A 19568-nucleotide genomic window follows, 5' to 3' on the forward strand; every position below is an offset into this window, starting at 1 on the left:
ACTCTTGTTTATGTTTGATTGCTTCATGGTCACCTTCCCATGGCTAACAATGATCTAATCGACATTTTCTTTGAACTGCATCCCCTTTGATGTCTCGTTTTCACACCTTGCCCTTCCTTATTTCTGTGTCTCCCTCTCCCCGACCTTCAATTTGAAGAACGTCACCCATTCCTTCTATCTAGAGATGCTGTGTGTCCCGCTGAGTTACTCCTGCATTTTGTGTCTTATTTAAATGTATTTGTTCTTTTTCTTCTCTCTATCCATGGGTTTGTATATTTTGGCACTCTGCTACATGTTACCATGTCATTTACAGCTTGTTATCCCTGATAGAAAATAAATCGACAGCAACACTCACAGAGAGTTTTGTTCCTTTTTACACCTGCCATCCTGGAATTTCCTTGCCATTTTGCTCTGCGATATCTATTATAAAAGTCATAGCGTGATCCAGCGTGGAAACAGGTCCTTCGGACCAACTTGCCCACACTGGCCAACATGTCTCATCTACACTAGTCCCACCCACCTGTGTTTAGCCCATATCTCTCTAAACCTCCCCTATCCATGTTCCTGTCTAAATGTTTCTTAATCGTTGTGATAGTATATGAATCAACTACCTCCATAGCTCGTTCCATACACCCACCACCCTTTGTGTGAACATGTTACGCCTCAGGTTCCTATTAAATCTTTCAAATTTAACTCTAAACCCCCTCACCTTAAACCTATGTCCTCTGGTTCTTGATTCCCCTACTCTGGACAAGCGATTCTGTGCATCTATCTGATCTATTCCTCTCATGATTTTATACTGTTGTGCTGCCGCAAGCAAGAATTTCATTGTCCTATCTGGGACACATGACAATAAACTCTCTTGACTTGACTTGATTTGAACCTATGTCCTCTGGTCCTTGATTCTCCACTCTTGGCAAGCGATTCTGTGCATCTATCCGATCTAATCATCTCATGATTTTATACTCCTCTATAAGATCACCCCTCATCTTCCTGCGCTCCATGGAATAGAGTCCCAGCCTACTCAACCTCTCTCTATAGCTCACACCCAAGAGTTTTAATGTGAGTGGATAAAAACGCATTGCCCTTGCAAAGGGATTTTCTTCCTTGGTCCAGAGCTTAATCCCAATGTTTACAACCTAATGGTAGGAATTGAAGAAGGGTCTCGACCCGAAACGCCGCCCATTCCTTCTTTCCAGAGATGCTGCCTCACCCGCTGAGTTACTCCAGCATTTTGTGTCTTCCAATGGTACGAACATTGAATTCTCAAGCTTTAGAAAGTTGGAGATTGTGCCGGGGCGGCATAGTGGTGCTGCGGTAGAGTTTCTGCCTTACAGAACCAGAGACCTGTGTTTGGGTACGATCCTGATCACTAGCGCTGTCTGTACAGAGTTTGTCCTTTCTCCCTGGGTCCGTGTGAGATTTCTCTGGGTCCTCCGGTTTCCTCCCACGTTCTAAAGACGTACAGGTTTGTAAGTTAATTGGCTTTGGTAAAAGTTGTCCCTGGTGTGTAGGATAGAACTAGTGTACATGAATCGCTAGTTGGCACGGACTCGGTGGGCCGAAGGGCCTGTTTCCACGCTGTATCTCTAATCTAAAATGATGTGGATGGTTTCAGCAATGAGAGGGCAGAAGAAGCAGAGGCAGGTGCAATTACAATATTTAAAATAGATCTGTACAGGTACACGGATAGGAAAGTCTTGAAGGAATATTATCCAAATTCTTAGATAGACATCTTGGATTGCATGGACAAGTTGGGCAAAGGGGCTTTTTTCTGTGCTTGTCTGACTCTGACTCCTTAACTCTGAGTGAAGACCGTCCTTGTTGACTACGTAGCAAAGTCCCAGGTTTTCTCTGCAGCGGTTCTGGGTGATCAATTGCTTTGGAAAGATGTTACTGTTCATCATGACATGTCAGCAAACATGAAGGGTGGTGTTATTGATGTTCACTGTGCAGTTTGACTTTAGACTTTTGAGATAGAGCTTGGAAACAGGCCCTTCAGCACAACGAGAATCGCGCCGACAAGCGATCACCCAGCACACTGGCACTATCCTACACGCCAGCACAATTTACAATTTACGGAAGCCAATTAACCTACGAATCAGTATGTCTTTGGTTAAAAAAAGCTGCACCCGGAGAAAACCCATGCGTTCACGGGGAGAACCTACAAACTGTGCAGACAAAAAGGACAAAGGACAAGGATAAAGGACATTTATTGTCACATACACCAATTGGTGCAGTGAAATTTGAGCTGTAGCACCCGTAGTCAGGATCTAACATGGGTCTCTGGCGCTGCAAGGCAGCAACTGTGCTGACCAGTTCACAGAGGGCACCAGGTTATAGGAAAGATGTTGTCCAGCTGGAAAGGATACAAAGAAGATTTACGAGGATGTTGCCAGGACTAGAGGGTCTGAGCTAGAGTCTCTTGCCCAGAGTAGATGAATCAAGGAACAGAGGACATAGGTTTAAGGTGATGGGTAAAACATTTAACAGGAATCTGAGGGCTAGCTTTTTCCACACAAAGGGCAGTGGATGTATGGAACAAGTTGCCAGGGGAGGTAGTTAAGGCTGGGACCATTCCAGCGTTTAAGAAACAGTTAGACAGGTACATGGAGAGGACAGGATTGGAGGAATATGGGCCAAACGCGGGCAGGTGGGACTAGTATGGCTGGGACATGTTGGCCCGTGTGGACAAGTTGGGCCGAAGGGCCTGTTTCCATGCTGTATCACTCTATAACTCTATAGACACAAAATGCTGGAGTAACTCAGCGGAGAGAGCAACATCTCTGGAGAGAAGGAATGGGTAGAGATGCGTATGTTGGTTACGGTCCCAGCAAGTCTTCATCATGTTTAAACAGAAGGTTTACTTAGAGTCATAGAGTGATACAGTGTGGAAACAGGCCCTTCGGCCCAACTCGCCCACACCGACCAACAATTCAATTCAATTCAATTCAATTTATTTGTCATTTGGACCCCTTGAGGTCCAAACGAAATGCTGTTTCTGCAGCCATACATTACAAACAAATAGACCCAAGTCACAACATAATTTACATAAACATCCATCACATCGCTGTGATGGAAGGCCAAAAAAACTTATCTCTCCACTGCACTCTTCCCCCCCCCCCCCCCCCCCCCCCCCCGATGTCAGAGTCAGTCAAAGCCCCCGGCTGGCGATGGCGATTGTCCCGCGGCCATTAAAGCCACGCCGGGTGATGCAAGGTCGCACACCGGGTCTTGATGTTGGAGCCCCCGGCGTGCGCTCGCAGAGTCCCGCGGCCATTCCAAGCCGCGCGGGGCGGTGCTGTAAGGCCCCGCTCCAGGAGCTCTTCAACCCTGCAACTCGGGCGGGAGAAGTCGCCGTTGCGGGAGCCCTGAAAAGTGGTCTCCCTCCAGGGACCCGCGGGCTCCCGGTGCCGCCGTCCGCCAGACCCGCAGTTGCAACCTCCGAATCTCCGGAGGTCGGGCCGCAGCAGCTCTCCACCACCGCTCCACCCGCTCTGGACTCGGCCAGCTCCGCGACGGTGAGGTGAGTCGTCGGCACCAGAGCCCCCGGTCTTCTCCTGTTGGAGGCCGCTCCTCGTTGCAGCCCCAACAACAACGGAGACCCGACAAAGAAAAGGTCGGGTCTCCCATGCGGGAGAGATTAAAAGTTACCCCCTCCCCACACACACACACCCGCACCCCAACAAAAAATAACAAAAACTACATAAAAACATAGACAAAAAATAATAAAAACGCAGACGGGCTGCAGAGGCCGCTGCTGACGAGAGTCGTGCCGCCTACCGGAATGTCCCAGCTGCCCTAGTCCCACTTGCCCACGCTTGGTCCATAACCCTCCAAACCTGTCCTATCCATGTACCTGTCCAACTGTTTCTTAAACGATGGGATAGTCCCAGCCTCAAGTACCTCTCTAGCAGCTTATTCCATACACCCACCACCCTTTGTGTGAAACGTTACCCCTCGGATTCCTATTAGGCTCAGCCTAAATTTTATTGATCTATCCCTCATGATTTTGTATAAATATATAAGATCTCCCTTCATCCTCCTACACTCCATGGGATAGAGTAGGCTCCAGCCTACTTAACCTCTCCCTATAGCTCACACACTCTAGTCCTGGCAACATCCTCGTAAACCCTTTCAAGCTTGACAATATCTTTCCTATAACATGGTGCCCAGAACTGAACACAATATTCTAAATGCGGTCTCGCCAACGTCTTGTACAACTCAAAACTCTGACTGATGAAGGCCAAAGTTCCAAAAGCTTTTTTGACCACCTTATCTACCTGCGACTCGACCTTCAAGGAACCTTGCACCTGTACTCCTAGATCCCTCTGCTCTACAACACTCCCCAGAAAATCCACTGTCCAAGAAGCTAGGTTCGACACCTTCGGGATCAACGCTATCAAGATTACAAAACGGAACTGGTGCTGCCTCAAGTCTCCAGTTTGTCATTAGCAAGGTGGAAAGGCATTACTCATAAGTTTCCAGTGTTTGCAGTCATGAGCTATTAAAAATATTTTGCTTGGTGTGCATAATGTGAAAACGAATCGCAGCTGCTCTGTGGATACGGTGCAGTTACGTTTATAATGATCCTGTTTTTTTCACATTTGTGATCAAAATTACCCATCGATGTAGAAACAAAGAACCATAGATGCTGGTTTATACCCAAAGATGGATACAAAGTGCTGGAGTAACTCAGCGGGTTAGGCAGCATCTCTGAAGAAGGGCCACGACCTGAAACGTTACCCATCCTTTTTCTCCAGAGATGTTGCCCGACCCGCTGAGTTACTCCAGCACTTTGTGTCTATCATGTGCAATCGATATTTATACACCACCAGCCCACTCTCCAAGTGGTAGCACTACTTTGCATCAGCTGTATGGCATTTACAGCTTCCAAACTTGGCCCAGCTTTAATTTGTAGAATCGAGGTACTGCACAAAGACAGAGTGGTGGAGTAACTCAGCGGGTCATGGAGCATCTCGGGAGAACATGGATAGGTGACGTTTTGGTTTAGGTCCCGTCCCGAATCCTCACCCATCCATGTTCTCTCCTGAGATGCTGGCTGACTCGGTGAGTTACCCCAGCACTCTGAGACTAGTTTTGCTTTTCTTGAAGTTCTGGATCTGGATCTGGATGTAGTACTCTGAAAAGCTCCAGGTAGAGGAGCATCACTCAGCACTAGAAGTTGGACAATTTTATACAGGACAATTTTTACATTTTATCAAGCCCATTAAGCCCATTAAGCCCATTTTATCAAGCCCATTTTATCAAGCCCATTAATCTACAAACCTGTACGTCTTTGGAGTGTGGGAGGAAACCCAAGATCTCGGAGAAAACCCACGCAGATCACGGGGAGAACGTACAAACTCCATACAGACAGCACCCGTAGTCGGGATTGAACCCGGGTCTCTGGCGCTGCATTTTGCTGTAAGGCAGCAACTCTACCGCTGCGCCACTGTGACTGCCCTTTGGTTTGACCTTTGGTGTGCTTTCCCCATCTAATGTATCAGGAGGTCTGTGTGCATGTGCGTGTGCAAATGGTTCTATCTCTTCAATTGGAAGGGGAAAATTACAAACCATTGTGAGTTACTCAGCGGGTCAAGCAGCAGCTGTGGAGACAATGGGATTCGCAATGTTTTGGCTCAAGACTCGGCTGACTGGTCCTGGTGCTAGTCTTGACCTGAACCATCAACTATCCGTTTGCCTCCACAGATGCTACCTGACCCACTAAATTCCTTCAACAGTTTTTTCACTCCTAATCCAAGCATCTGCACACTCTTGAGACTCCACTTGACTGATGTGTAGGAATTTTCCTTTGGTCTTTCTTCATAAAGATACTTAAAACACTTAGTCGAGGACTCCAGGATAGTTATTAAATGATAGGTTTTTGTTTTTTTTAAAGCCATTTATTCTCGGAAAATCAACATTAATTCATCCAGTGAGGATCTACCTATTTTGTTTTATTTTAGACTTTAGAGATACAGTGTGGAAACCGGCCCTTCGGCCCACCGAGTCCATGCCGACCAGCGATCACCCCGCACACTAGCACTATCCTGCACGCTAGGGACAATTTGTAATTTCACAATTTTACATAATCCAATTAACCTACTAACCCCGTGTGTATTTGAAGTGTGGGAGGAAACCGGAGCACTCGGAGATAACCCACGTGGTCGCAGGGAAAACATACAAACTCCATTCAGACAGCACCCGTAGTCAGAATCTAACCCTGGTCTCTGGCGCTGTGAGGCTGCAACTCTACCACTGCGCCACCGTGCCGCCCGTTATTTTTATTCCCCTTCCCACGTTCTTGCTTCAGGAGTTTGTCGGGGACCTTCCCTGGTGCAGTTCTCCATTCCACTCCTTGGTGACATCATCCAAAAGGACATTAGTTCAACATTTATATTGGTGACGGTAGATACAAAATGCTGGAGTAACTCAGCGGGACAGGCAGCATCTCTGAAGAGAAGTATTGGGTGACGTTTCGCTTCGAGACCCTTCTTCAGACTGAAGAAGGGTCTCGACCCGAAACGTCACAATTCCTTCTCTCCAGAGATGCCACATGTCCCACTGAGTTACTCCAGCATTTTGTGTCTACCTTCGATATAAACCAGCATCTACAGTTCTTTCCAACACATTTATATTGCTGACATCCAAGCTTAGAAATTGGAATGCTTCCAGATTGGTTTTCTGTGCAGCAGATCCCACTGGCGATTGTTTTGGGTAAAGGCACACCATATGCAGACGTTTCAGTGTCGGTTTACATAGAAACATAGAAAATAGGTGTAGGAGGAGGCCATTCGGCCCTTCGAGCCAGCACCACTATTCATTGTGATCATGGCTGATTGTCCCCAATCATTAACCTGTGCCTGCCTTCTCTCCATCTCCCTTGATCCCTTGATTCCACTAGAGCTGTATCTAACTCTCTCTTAAATCCATCCAGTGATTTGGCCTCCACTGCCCTCTGTGGCAGGGAATTCCACAATTTCACAACTCTCTGGATGAAAACGTGTTTTCTCTTCACAGTCTTAAATGGCCTCCCCTTTATTCTAAGACTGTGGCCCCTGGTTCTGAACCCGCCCAACATTGGGAAGTCCATTTTTCCTGCATCTAGCTTGTCCAGTCCTTTTATAATTTTATATGTTTTTATAAGATACCCCCTCATCCTTCTAAAGTCAGTGAATACAAGCCAAGTCTTTTCAATCTTTCCTCATATGACAGTCCCGCCATCCCAGGGATCAATCTCGTGAACCTATGCTGCACTGCCTCAATCACAAGGATGTCCTTACTCAAATTAGGAGACCAAAATTGTACACAATACTCCAGATGTGGTCTCGCCAGAGCCCTATACAACTGCAGAAGAACCTCTTTACTCATTCTCCAACCCCTCCACTTTCCCTGATGCCCCCCATTTGTGGACACAGCATGTGACAGCTAGATCTCACTAATAGTTCTGCACAAAGGCCACATCATCTGTTTTAGTAACATTGACTGGGATAAATGCAGACTTTGGGAACAACACCCCCCCCTTCCGCCCCCTTGCCTTGCTTCAAACTGGGTGGTGGGTATTTAGACTCAGTGGCCGGAGCAGGTGGGTGGCACTGGTACATTCACAACATTGCCTGTACCCAGTTGAAAAGCCCGCTGCCTCTGGAGGTTTGGAGAGACCATTGGAAGAGAGATCTGCCTCTGGGACAACTCGTGGCCAACAGTTTAGTTCCCATGAGGAGCAGGCAGAACATTGGGGGTTCGAGTCCAACCCCTGGGATCCCTGTGTCACATTTAGTTCAGAGATACAGTGCCCTTTGGCCCACCGAGTCCGCACCGACCAGCGATCCCCCGCACTATCCCACACACGCTAGGGACAATTTATACTTATACCAAGCCTATCAACCTAGAGTTAGGGTTAGGGCTAGGGTTAGGCTAAGGGCTAGGGCTGGGGTTAGGGTTTGGGTTTCCTCCCATGCTCCAAAGCCGCACAGGTTTGTATACATTTTCTGTAGCGTGTGTGGGACAGTGTGTGGGGAATCGTTGGTCGCAGGCTGGGTCCACAAATTGGGGGGGGGGGGGGCATGGGAGTAAGTGGGGGGGGGAGGGTTGGGAATGGGAGAAGGGAGGGGAGGGTGTAGTGGATAAGGGGGAGAAGAGTGGAGGGGGAGAAGAGAGGAAGAGGTGGGAAGGGAGGAAGGGGGGAGAAGGGAGAAGGGTAGGAGGAGTGGAGGAGGGATGGGGGAGGGGAGGGGGGTTCAGTTCAGTCTGCACTCACTGAATCCATCCTCGTGAAAAGTTATAGAGACGGTGATCGGATCTGGAAGCGGACCAATACGTCTATAAATAAAACTACACGACTCGGACATCTTTTCATTTGCACAATTGATATTATTGTACTAAATCTAATATATTAATGTTTAAAATCCATGCATTGAAGGAAGGATATTTTACAGCCTCAACCCTAACCGGGCGCCACCTGCATGACAGCATACGTCAGCGTGTATGGCGTGCAACTTGACCGTTTTACGGGCGTCAGTCACTGACGCTCCGTTGTCGCCCAAGTGGGACAGGCCCTTAACTTTTTCACACAAAGGGTGGTGGGTGTATGGAACAAAGTGCCAGAGGAAGTAGTTGAGGCTGGAACCATTCCAACGTTTAAGAAACAGTAAGACAGGTACATGGATAGGCCAGGTTTGGGAGGATATGGGCCAAACGCAGGAAGGTGGGGCTAGTTTAGAAACATAGAAACATAGAAATTAGGTGCAGGAGTAGGCCATTCGGCCCTTCGAGCCTGCACCGCCATTCAATATGATCATGGCTGATCATCCAACTCAGTATCCCGTACCTGCCTTCTCTCCATACCCCCTGATCCCCTTAGCCACAAGGGCCACATCTAACTCCCTCTTAAATATAGCCAATGAACTGGCCTCAACTACCCTCTGTGGCAGAGAGTTCCAGAGATTCACCACTCTCTGCGTGAAAAAAGTTCTTCTCATCTCGGTTTTAAAGGATCTCCCCTTTATCCTTAAGCTGTGACCCCTTGTCCTGGACTTCCCTAACATCGGGAACAATCTTCCTGCATCTAGCCTGTCCAACCCCTTAAGAATTTTGTAAGTTTCTATAAGATCCCCTCTCAATCTTCTAAATTCTAGAGAGTATAAACCAAGTCTATCCAGTCTTTCTTCATAAGACAGTCCTGACATCCCAGGAATCAGTCTGGTGAACCGTCTCTGCACTCCCTCTATGGCAATAATGTCCTTCCTCAGATTAGGAGACCAAAACTGTACGCAATACTCCAGGTGTGGTCTCACCAAGACCCTGTACAACTGCAGTAGAACCTCTCTGCTCCTATACTCAAATCCTTTTGCAATGAAAGCTAACATACCATTCGCTTTCTTTACTGCCTGCTGCACCTGCATGCCTACCTTCAATGACTGGTGTACCATGACACCCAGGTCTCGCTGCATCTCCCCCTTTCCCAATCGGCCACCATTTAGATAATAGTCTGCTTTCCCGTTTTTGCCACCAAAATGGATAACCTCACATTTATCCACATTATACTGCATCTGCCAAACATTTGCCCACTCACCCAGCCTATCCAAGTCACCCTGCAGTCTCCTAGCATCCTCCTCACAGCTAACACTGCCCCCCAGCTTAGTGTCATCCGCAAACTTGGAGATATTGCCTTCAATTCCCTCATTAATATATCATTAATATATATTGTAAATAGCTGGGGTCCCAGTACTGAGCCTTGGGGTACCCCACTAGTCACTGCCTGCCATTGTGAAAAGGACCCGTTTACTCCTACTCTTTGCTTCCTGTTTGCCAGCCAGTTCTCTATCCACATCAATACTGAACCCCCAATGCCTAACATGTGGAACATGTTTGTCAGTGTGGGCAAGTTGGGCCGAAGAGCCAATTTCCACACTGTATGATCCTGATTCTAAGTCTATAGCAGAGATAGGGATTTTGCCATGAATGATAGGAACCGTTCCTTTGCATGTTTAGCTGCTGCGTTGTTATTGGGTTCAATATATTCTTGTCATGTGTACAGGGATACATGATAAACTTTGTTTTGTGTGCGATCCAGGCAAATCGTGCCATGCACAGGTCCATCATCGGTAATGCAAAAGGAATTGGAATGCAGACTTTAGTGTTACAGCTGCAGAGAAAGTGCAGATAGCAAAAAAAGTGCAAGGGCTGCAGTGAGGGAGATTGGAAGATCGGGAATGGGGCCTTATCATATGAAATGTTTGTTCAAGTGTCTAATAACTGCGATGAAGAATCTGTTCTTGAATCTGATCGTATGCACTTTCAAGCTTTTATATTTTCTATCTGACAGGAGAGGGGAGAATGACCGGTGTTCACAAAGTTATAGGAGTAGAATTAGCCCATTCGGTCCATCAAGTCGACTCCGCCATTCAATCATGGTTGCCCCTTAATCCCATTTTCCTTCCTTCTCCCCTTAACCATTGACACCCGTTCTAATCAAGAAATTGTCTATCCCTGTCTTAAAAATATCCGCCGACTTGGACTCCACAGCCGCCTGTGGCATTGAATTCCACAGATTCACTACCCTCTCACTAAAGAAGTTCCTCCTCACCTCCTTTCTGAAAGAGCTCCCTTTAATTCTGAGGCTGTGACCTCTGGTCCTAGACTCTCCCACCAGTGGAAACATCCTTTCCACATCCACTCTATCTATGCCTTTCATTATTCTGTAAGTTTCAATGAGGTCGCCCCTCAACCTTCTAAACTCCAGCGAGTACAGGCCCGGTGCTGTCAAACGCTCATCATATGCAAGCCAACTCATTCCTGGAATCATTCTTGTAAACCGCCTCTGGACCCTCTCCAGAGCCGGCACATCCCTCCTCAGATATAGGTCCAAATTTGCTCACAGTACTCCAGATACAGTCTGACCAGTACATTATAGAGCCTCAGCATTACATCTCTGCTTTTGTATTCCAGTCCTCTTGATATAAATGCTAGCATTGAATTTGCCTTTGTTTAGTTTAGGGATACTGTGCGGGAATAGGCCCTTTGGCCCACTGGGTCCGCGCCGACCAGCGATCACCCCGAGCACTAGCGCTATCCTACAGACCATCATATGTACCGAAACAGCACAATAAAACTCTTACTTGCAGCAGAAGAGCAAGTCTGTAACACAGTTCTCAACAGATAACAAAATATAACAAGCAAACAAAGAAAGACACAGGTACACAAAAAAGCTGGAGAAACTCAGCGGGTGCAGCAGCATCTATGGAGCGAAGGAAATGGGCAACGTTTCGGGCTGAAACCCTTCTTCAGACTGAAGAAGGGTTTCGGCCCGGAACGTTGCCTATTTCCTTCGCTCCATAGATGCTGCTGCACCCGCTGAATTCCTCCAGCTTTTTTGTGTACCTTTGATTTTCCAGCATCTGCAGTTCCTTCTTGAAAGAAGTGCTGGAGTAACTCAGCAGGTCAGGCAGCATCTCTGTAGAACATGGATAGGTTACAAAAAAAACCCCAAAGTGCTGGAGAAACTACTTGTATCTGACCCACTGAGTTACTCTAGAAATGCTGCCTGGCCCGCTGTGTTACCCCAGAGATGATGCCTGACCCGTTGAATAATGCCAGAGATGCTGCTTGACCCACTAATTTACTCCAGAGTTGCTGCTTGTCCCACTTGATTTAGAGAAACAGTGTGGAAACAGGCCATTCAGCCCACCGAGTCCGCACTGACTAGCGATCCCGTACACTAGCACTATCCTACACACGGGACAATTTACAGTTTTTACCGAAGCCAATTAACGTGCTCGTCTTTGGAGTGTGGGAGGAAACTGGAGCACCCGGAGAAAACCCACGCAGGTCCCGGGAAGAACGTACAAACTGCCATACACACAGCACCCGTAGTCAGGATCAAACCCTGCTCTCTGGCGCTGTATGGCAGCAAATCTACCAGTGCACCAGCACATTGTTTGTTTTTATGTAAACCAGCATCTGCAGTTCCTTGTTTCCACATTTAAACAAACGAAGTTCAATACATTAAAAGTAAACCAAATGCACAGAGTTTTGGCCAATTAGAAGACATTGACGACAGTGTAGCTGAGTGTAAATGTGTTTGGGTATGACTGACACATGTTACGTAGTCGAGCTATTTGTGGAAAACAGCTGCTAATGAACAACGAGGTAGGACAAGGTTCCTGCAAATGGCATAGAGCAGCAAACAACTGCTAGCAGCAAGAAGCCTCTTAACAAGCAAACAATTCCCTTCCCAAGGCGCTTAAAGGGCCTGTCCCACTTAAGCGATTTATTTCGGCGATTTGCCGGCACCCGTCATAGTCGCAGCAGGTTGCCGAAAATTTTCAGCATGTTGAGAATCCAGAAAAAGGTACAACTCTTTGGGCGGCTACTCACTGCCAAACAGGCGGGGAGAAAAGTTCAGCGTGTCTATAGACCACAGACCATATATACACAATAAATAAACAGATATAGTGCAATAATAACAATAGACTGTTATTGTTCAGAGCTTATTTGAAGTCGTGTTTAATAGCCTGATGGCTGTGGATAAGAAGCTGTTCCTGAACCTGGATGTTACAGATTTACCTTCTTACCGATGGCAACCAGGGTGGTGTGGGTCTTTGAAGATAGATTCTTGATTAGAATGGATGTCAAGGGCTATGGGGAAAAGGCAGGAGAATGGGGTTTGGAGGGAGGGATAGTTTAAGAAAGAACCGCAGATGCTGGAAAAATCGAATGTCAACAAAAATGCTGGAGAAACTCAGCGGGTATGGAGGGATAGATCAGCTATGATTGAATGGAGTAGACTTGATGGGCCGAACAGCCTAATGCTCCTATCACTTTTGACCATATGTAATGACCCTGTAATGCAGGCCCTCGATTCTTGACAACATTCTCATGAAACTTACCTGCACCTTTTCCAGCTTAACACCATCCTACCTGTAGCAGGGTGACCAAAACCAAACACAAAACTCCAAATGTGACCTCGCCAATGTCTTGTACAATTTGGAGATTTTATGTAATTTTATTTTTCAGAATCGATGTCATTAATTTAGACAGTTATCTTTTATTTGGGGCCTTGATACTATTGAGGGTGGAGATACAACTTACAGTGTGGGATGCTTCATTCATATTAGTGTTTTCAAAGCTGATTAACCTACAATCCTTGTGTGTTGGATGGAACTGCAGATACTGGTTTAAACCGAAGATAGACACAAAATGCTGGAGTAGCTCAGCCTGTCCCGCTGAGTTACTCCAGCATTTTATCTCAACCTACAAACCTGTACATCTTTAGAGTGTGGGAGGAAACAGGAGCACCCGGAGAAAACCCACGCGGCCACGGGGAGAACGTACAAACTCCGTACAGGCAGCACCTATAGTCCAGATCGAACCAGGTTTTCTCATGCTGTGAGGCTACATCTTTACCATACATGGATAGGACAAGTTTAGAGGGATATATGGGCCAAGAGCAAGAGCAGGGAGGTGGGACTAGTGTAGATGGGACATGTTGTCAAAGTTTGTTTCTTAAAAAGCAGATAGCAACAAAAAATGTTAAAGGTAGACCATAGCAATCTTTAATTGATTTGTCAGACGGGAGTGGCAACGATCTACATTGAGCACAAATGTTGCTCAGTGCTTCTCAGGCTCCCACTCACAGAACAAAGGGAAGTTAGCACAATTATACATTTTTCTTATCAGTAAAACACTGCTACCAAGTCTGAATGTGGCATGACTGAAAGATTATGCAGCCTTTCAGAATATAGGAAAGCTGGGTCCAAATCAAGCTCATCCAATAACAAGTTATTACTTATCTCTGCGGCGACAGCTATTTTTTCAATCTTGGCTTTATCGCCTTGAATGAAGCACATGTTATTCCTGCAGGATTCCATCTTAATTACTTTATTGAAAAGGCAACCTGTCCTCCATATTGTGTTCCATATAATTTACAAAGTCATTCAGACTTGGCACCGAGCCATTCTTTTGTTCTACTAGATCATGCTTTTGTAGAAGAATTACTCCATTTTAGATTTGACTATTAGATTTAACTATTAGCTCTTTCAATATTGGTCGGTGTGGGCAAGTTTATAAGTGACAAGAGCAGAATTAGGCCATTCAGCCCATCAAGTATACTCTGCCATTCAAGCTTGGTTGATCTATTTCTCCCTCTTAACCCCATTCTCCTGTCTTCTCCCCGTAACTCCTGACACCCATACTAATCAAGAATCTATCTATCTCTGCCTTAAAAATATCCATTGACTTGGCGTCCACAGCCGTTTGTGGCAATGAATTACACAAATTCACCGCCCTCTCACTAAAGAAATTCCACCTTATCTCCTTCCTAAAGGAACGTCCTTTTATTCTGAATTTATGACCTCTAGTCCCAGACTGTCCCACTGGTGCAAACATCCTCTCCACGTCCACTCTTATCCAATAGTATTACACTATTCGGTAATTTTCAATGAAGTTCACCCCCTCATCCTTCTAAACTCCAGTGAATACAGGCCCAGTGCCGTCAAACGCTCATCATATGTTAACCCACTCATTCCTGGGATCATTCTCGTAAACCTCCTCTGGACCCTATCCAGAGCCAGCACATCCATCCTCAGATATGGGGCCCAAAATTTGGTCCCAATGCTCCAAATGTGTTCTGACCAGCGCCTTGTAGAGCCTCAGCATTACATCCCTGTTTTTTTTGTATCTAGTCTTGTTGAAATAAATACTAGCATTACGTATGCCAAAGTTGAGCCGAAGGACCTGTTTCCAGGCTAGATTACTCTATGATGCTATTGTGCCACTGTGTCGCCCTCTAGTTTTGGGCACCATGTCTGAGGAAGGATGTGCTGGCTCTGGAGAGGGTCCAGAGGAGGTTTATGAAAATGATCCCAGGAATGAGTAAGTTAAAACTTATGATGAGCCTTTGACGGCACTGGACATGTACTCACTGGAGATTAGATGAATGAGGGGGGACACCTCATTGAAACGTACAGAATAGTGAAAGGTTTGGTTCGAGTGGATGCGGAGAGGATGTTTCCACTAGGAGAGTCTAGGACTTAAAGAAAAGTTATTTAAGAAGAGATGAGGAGGCATTTCTTTAGGTGAATCTGTGGAATTCATTGCCACGGAAGTCTTTGGAGGCAAAGTCAGTGGATATTTTTATGGTAGAGATAGATAGATTATTGATTAGTACGGGTGTCATAGGGTATGTGGAGAAGGCAGATGCATGAGGTTAGGAGAGAGATCGGTCAGCCATGATTGAATGGTGGAGTAGGCTAGATGGGTCGAATGGCCTAATTCTACTCCTGTCACTTATGATCTGGTTGCTTGAGGTTTAACCGTATCCTTTTATGCTAAATGCGCATTGATCTGTTCCTAGTGTCGACTAATCACTTGCCAATTTTGTGTGTTTCAGAATATACACAATGGCAGAGTTGGAGGGTCTGGTAGAACGTTTGGAGAAGTCTGTCGAAAGATTGGAGTTGGCATCTTTAAAAGTACCTGGCGCGCGGTCCCCAGGATCTGATGCCATGAATGGAGACAATGGAGGTAACTGTGCGAAATCCTGCATTCATTCTTGAATGAGCTTGAGCTTCTCTCAGAATTTATGAGTGCAGATTCACTTCTGTTTAGCCAATAGACAATAGGTGAAGGAGTAGGCCATTCGGACCTTCGAGCCAGCACCGCCATTCAATGTGATCATGGCTGATCATCCCCAATCAGTACCCTGTTCCTGCCTTCTCCACATATCCTTTAAGAGCCCTATCTAGCTCTCTCTTGAAAGTATCCAGAGAACCGGCCTCTGAGGCAGAGAATTCCACAGACTTGCAACTCTCTGTGTGAAAAAATGTTTCCTCGTCTCCATTTTAAATGGCTTACCCCTTATTCTTAAACTGTGGCCCCTGGTTCTGGACTCCCCCAACATTGGGAACATGTTTCCTTCCTCTAGCATGTCCAAACCCTTAATAATCTTATATGTTTCATCCCTCTCATCCTTCTAAATTCCTGAGTATACAAGCCCAGCCGCTCCATTCTCTCAGCACATGACAGTCCCGCCATCCCGGGAATTAACCTTGTAAACCTACGCTGCACTCCCTCATTAGCAAGAATGTCCTTCCTCAAACTCGGAGACCAGAACTGCACACAATACACCAGGTGTGGTCTCACCAGGACCCTGTACAACTGCAGAAGGACCTCTTTGCACCTATACTCAACTCCTCTTGTTATGAAGAGAGAGTTAGATTTAGCTCTTTGGGCTAACGGAATCAAGGGATATGGGGAAAAAGCAGGAATGGGGTACTGATTTTGGATGATCAGCCATGGTCATATTGAATGGCGGTAATGGCCCACTCCTGCACCTATTTTCTATGTTTCTGGGTTTAATTTATGGTCACGTTCAGGAGTGATTTGAGCAGAATTAGGCTATTTGGCCACTTTTTACAGCACATACTGTCAGGTGAAGGCGTAGCCCTGCAACTGGTACCATGTAGTCCAGTTCAGCCTGTGGGACATGCTCATCCTTCATAGAAAGTCTGCTTTCCCGGCGGATGAGATCTTTAGGAACCAACGGCTGGAAAGGCGACGCAGCAACGCACTGTGGAATGCGAGAGGTTAGTCAGAGCAATGAAGACGACACGGCCACCCACTGCAGCCAAGAAGTCTCCAGCCGTGATGATTCTTCATACCACTGGGACTCTTGACTTCTGCGGCCGAGAGGGTGGGGTTGTTACAGTGCAATAGCTTCTCCACAAACTAACTCACGCACAGGTTTTCTGTGCAGCCGTCTTCTCTGCACTCGTGAGCCAGGTCAGAACTCACCAGAATTGAGACTGCACAACCCGCCACACTCATCACCGACAGGCCACCGCCACCGTACACTCCATCTCAGGGACATCAACGTATTCATTTAAAATAATCACGGCAAGGACAAACCCCTTATTTTGCAAGCCCTCAAGTACTATTTGTCATAGAAACATAGACATAGAACATAGAAATTAGGTGCAGGAGTAGGCCATTCGGCCCTTCGAGCCTGCACCGCCATTCAATATGATCATGGCTGATCATCCAACTCAGTATCCCGTACCTGCCTTCTCTCCATACCCCCTGATCCCCTTAGCCACAAGGGCCACATCTAACTCCCTCTTAAATATAGCAACTCCCTCTTAAATATAGCTTAAATATAGCATACTTTGGGTACTTACTGCAATTTCTTGGGGGAAACAGTAACAACCCACTGCAGGGTAAAAGAACCTGGAGAAAATAAAAGTTCAGCCGAATTGTCCACAAACAAAATGACCAGGGAAACCGAATGAGTCTTTAAAACGATAAGCTGAGCTCTCCTTAACCCATCTGGATATAAGCAACCAATTTTGGTTTTAATGTGTAGCTGTGTTTATAAAAATAGAGATTTGATATATATCCAACACTTGGGCTAAATTTATTGAAGAATTAGGAAGTATGAAGGTGCGGAAGTATGACAATGATGCAGCGGTAGAGTTACTGCCTTGCAACAATTACAGCGCCAGAGACCCGGGTTCGATCCCGACCATGGGTGCTGTCTGTACGGAGTTTGTCTCCGTGACTGCATGTGTTTTCTCCAAAATCTTCGGTTTCCTCCCACACTCCAAAGACTTACAGGTTTGTAGATTAATTGGCTTGGTGAAGGTAAAAATTGTTCCTAGAATGTGTACGTTAGTGTTAATATGCAGGGGACGCTGGTCGGCGCGGACCGCGTCGGTGGGCCGAAGGGCCTGTATCCGCGCTGTATTTCTAAACTAAAAAAATATAATTGTGAGGAATTTCCATAATGCCACCAGGTTGAAATTCAATGTAAAAAGTACACAAAACCAAGCCCTCCAGCCCAAAATGTTTGTGCTGAACATAATGGCAAGATAAACTGATCAGCGCAACTTGCATGTGACCTGTATCCCTCCATTCTCTGCAGATCCGTGCCTTTATTGAAAAACCTCTTTAATCATATTGTCGGATCTGCCTTCACCACCACCCTTGGCAGCCGCTCTCTGGGTAAAAGAGCGAACTTGGGTGGCACGGTGGCACAGGGGTAGAGCTGCTGCCTTATAGCGCTTGCAGCGCCAGAGACAGGGGTTCGATCCCGACTACGGATGCTGTCTATACGGAATTTGTACGTTCTCCCCGTGACCGCGCAGGTTTTTCTCCGAGAACTTTGGTTTCTTCCCACACTCCAAAGACGTACAGGTTTGTAGGTTAATTGGCTTGGGTTTGTATAAGTGTGAATTTTCCCTAGTGTGTGTGTGTGGGATCACACACACACACGCACACACACACACACGTCTTTGGAATGTGGAAGGAGACCGAGGATCTCGGTGAAAACCCATGCAGGTAATGGGGAAAATGTACAAACTCCGTACATACACCACCCGTAGTCAGCATCAAACCTGGGTCTCCGGCGATGCATTCGCTGTAAGGCAGCAGCTCTACCGCTGCGCCACCGTCACTCTTGAGTATATATATTTATATACACACACACACACACACGTATATATACACACACACACACGTGTGCACACACATATTCATATACACACACACACACACTGAAATGTTTTACAAACATTTTATGGATATAGCGGAGTACTCTCTTTACATATCTATTCCATTTTGGGATACTAAATAATAGTGCAGAGGACAAAATTAGTCTATGTAGATCAGAGCTTTGAAGATTGTAGTGTTTTAATAGCCTGATGGCTGTAGGGAAGAAGCTGTTCCTGACGTTTGCAGGCCCCATATCACCTTCCCAATGGCAGGAATGAAATGAGAGCGTTGCCGGGTTGGTGTGAGTCTCTGATGATGCTGGCTGCCTTTTTGAGGCAGCGACTCCTGTAGATCCTTTCAATGAGGGGAGGCCAGTACCCGTGATGGACCGGGGGCAGTGCTCATCAGTTTTTGCAGACTTCTTTCGTTCCTGGGCTGTTGAGTTGCCGGACCAGGCCGTGGTACGACCAGTCAATATTCTCTCTACTGGCAGCAGTAGGGAGAAAACTAAAACAGCAACTGCAGCAATTTATCCAATACCAACTGGGAAATTTATCCAGAAATAATGGTGCATTGAAGATAATTACATTATTTTGCACACAAAAAAAACGTAATCATGCACCAGTACAGTCACAGGCTTGATTGCCAGAAAAAATCCAGTCATATCTTCAATGGATGGGAGTCGCTCAGTGCATTCCTTATATAACTGATCTTTTTCATGCACCTCTGGATTTTGCTGTGTGGATTTACCTACATAATTATGGTAATTTTGCTTCAAATGTGCTTCATTGGCTGTGTGATACGATTACACTGTGTGATAAGCTAACGGTTTGCGGGTGGCACAGTGGCCCTTCGGTCCACCGAGTCCGTGCTGACCAGCGATCCCCGCACACTAGGGACAATTTACAATTATGCCGAGCCAATTAAGCGGCAGACCCGTACCTCTTTGGAACGTGGGAGGGAACCAGAGCCCCCCTGACAAAAACCACACGGCCCTCGATTCACCTACTCTGGGCAAGAGACACTGTGCATCTACCTGATCTATTCCTCTCATGAATTATTTTTCAATGTTATGA

The 19568-nt window shown here is 46.3% G+C and overlaps 1 protein-coding gene across 2 annotated transcripts in view; it reads left to right on the forward strand.

The window, feature by feature from the left end:
• Nucleotides 1–19568, forward strand: part of cap2 (cyclase associated actin cytoskeleton regulatory protein 2) — a 138838-nt gene that overhangs the window by 16536 nt on the left and 102734 nt on the right. The window contains exon 2 of one of the 2 annotated variants that reach the window (XM_055654535.1): nt 15395–15528. The exons of the other annotated variant lie outside the window; for it this stretch is intronic. Within the exon in view, the coding sequence (XP_055510510.1) occupies nt 15405–15528 (124 nt within the window). The 5' untranslated portion in view covers nt 15395–15404. The remainder of the gene's footprint in view (nt 1–15394; nt 15529–19568) is intronic. 2 annotated transcript variants of the gene reach the window in all.

This window comes from Leucoraja erinacea, chromosome 2 (assembly GCF_028641065.1).
Source record: "Leucoraja erinacea ecotype New England chromosome 2, Leri_hhj_1, whole genome shotgun sequence".
Taxonomy (NCBI): domain Eukaryota; kingdom Metazoa; phylum Chordata; class Chondrichthyes; order Rajiformes; family Rajidae; genus Leucoraja; species Leucoraja erinaceus.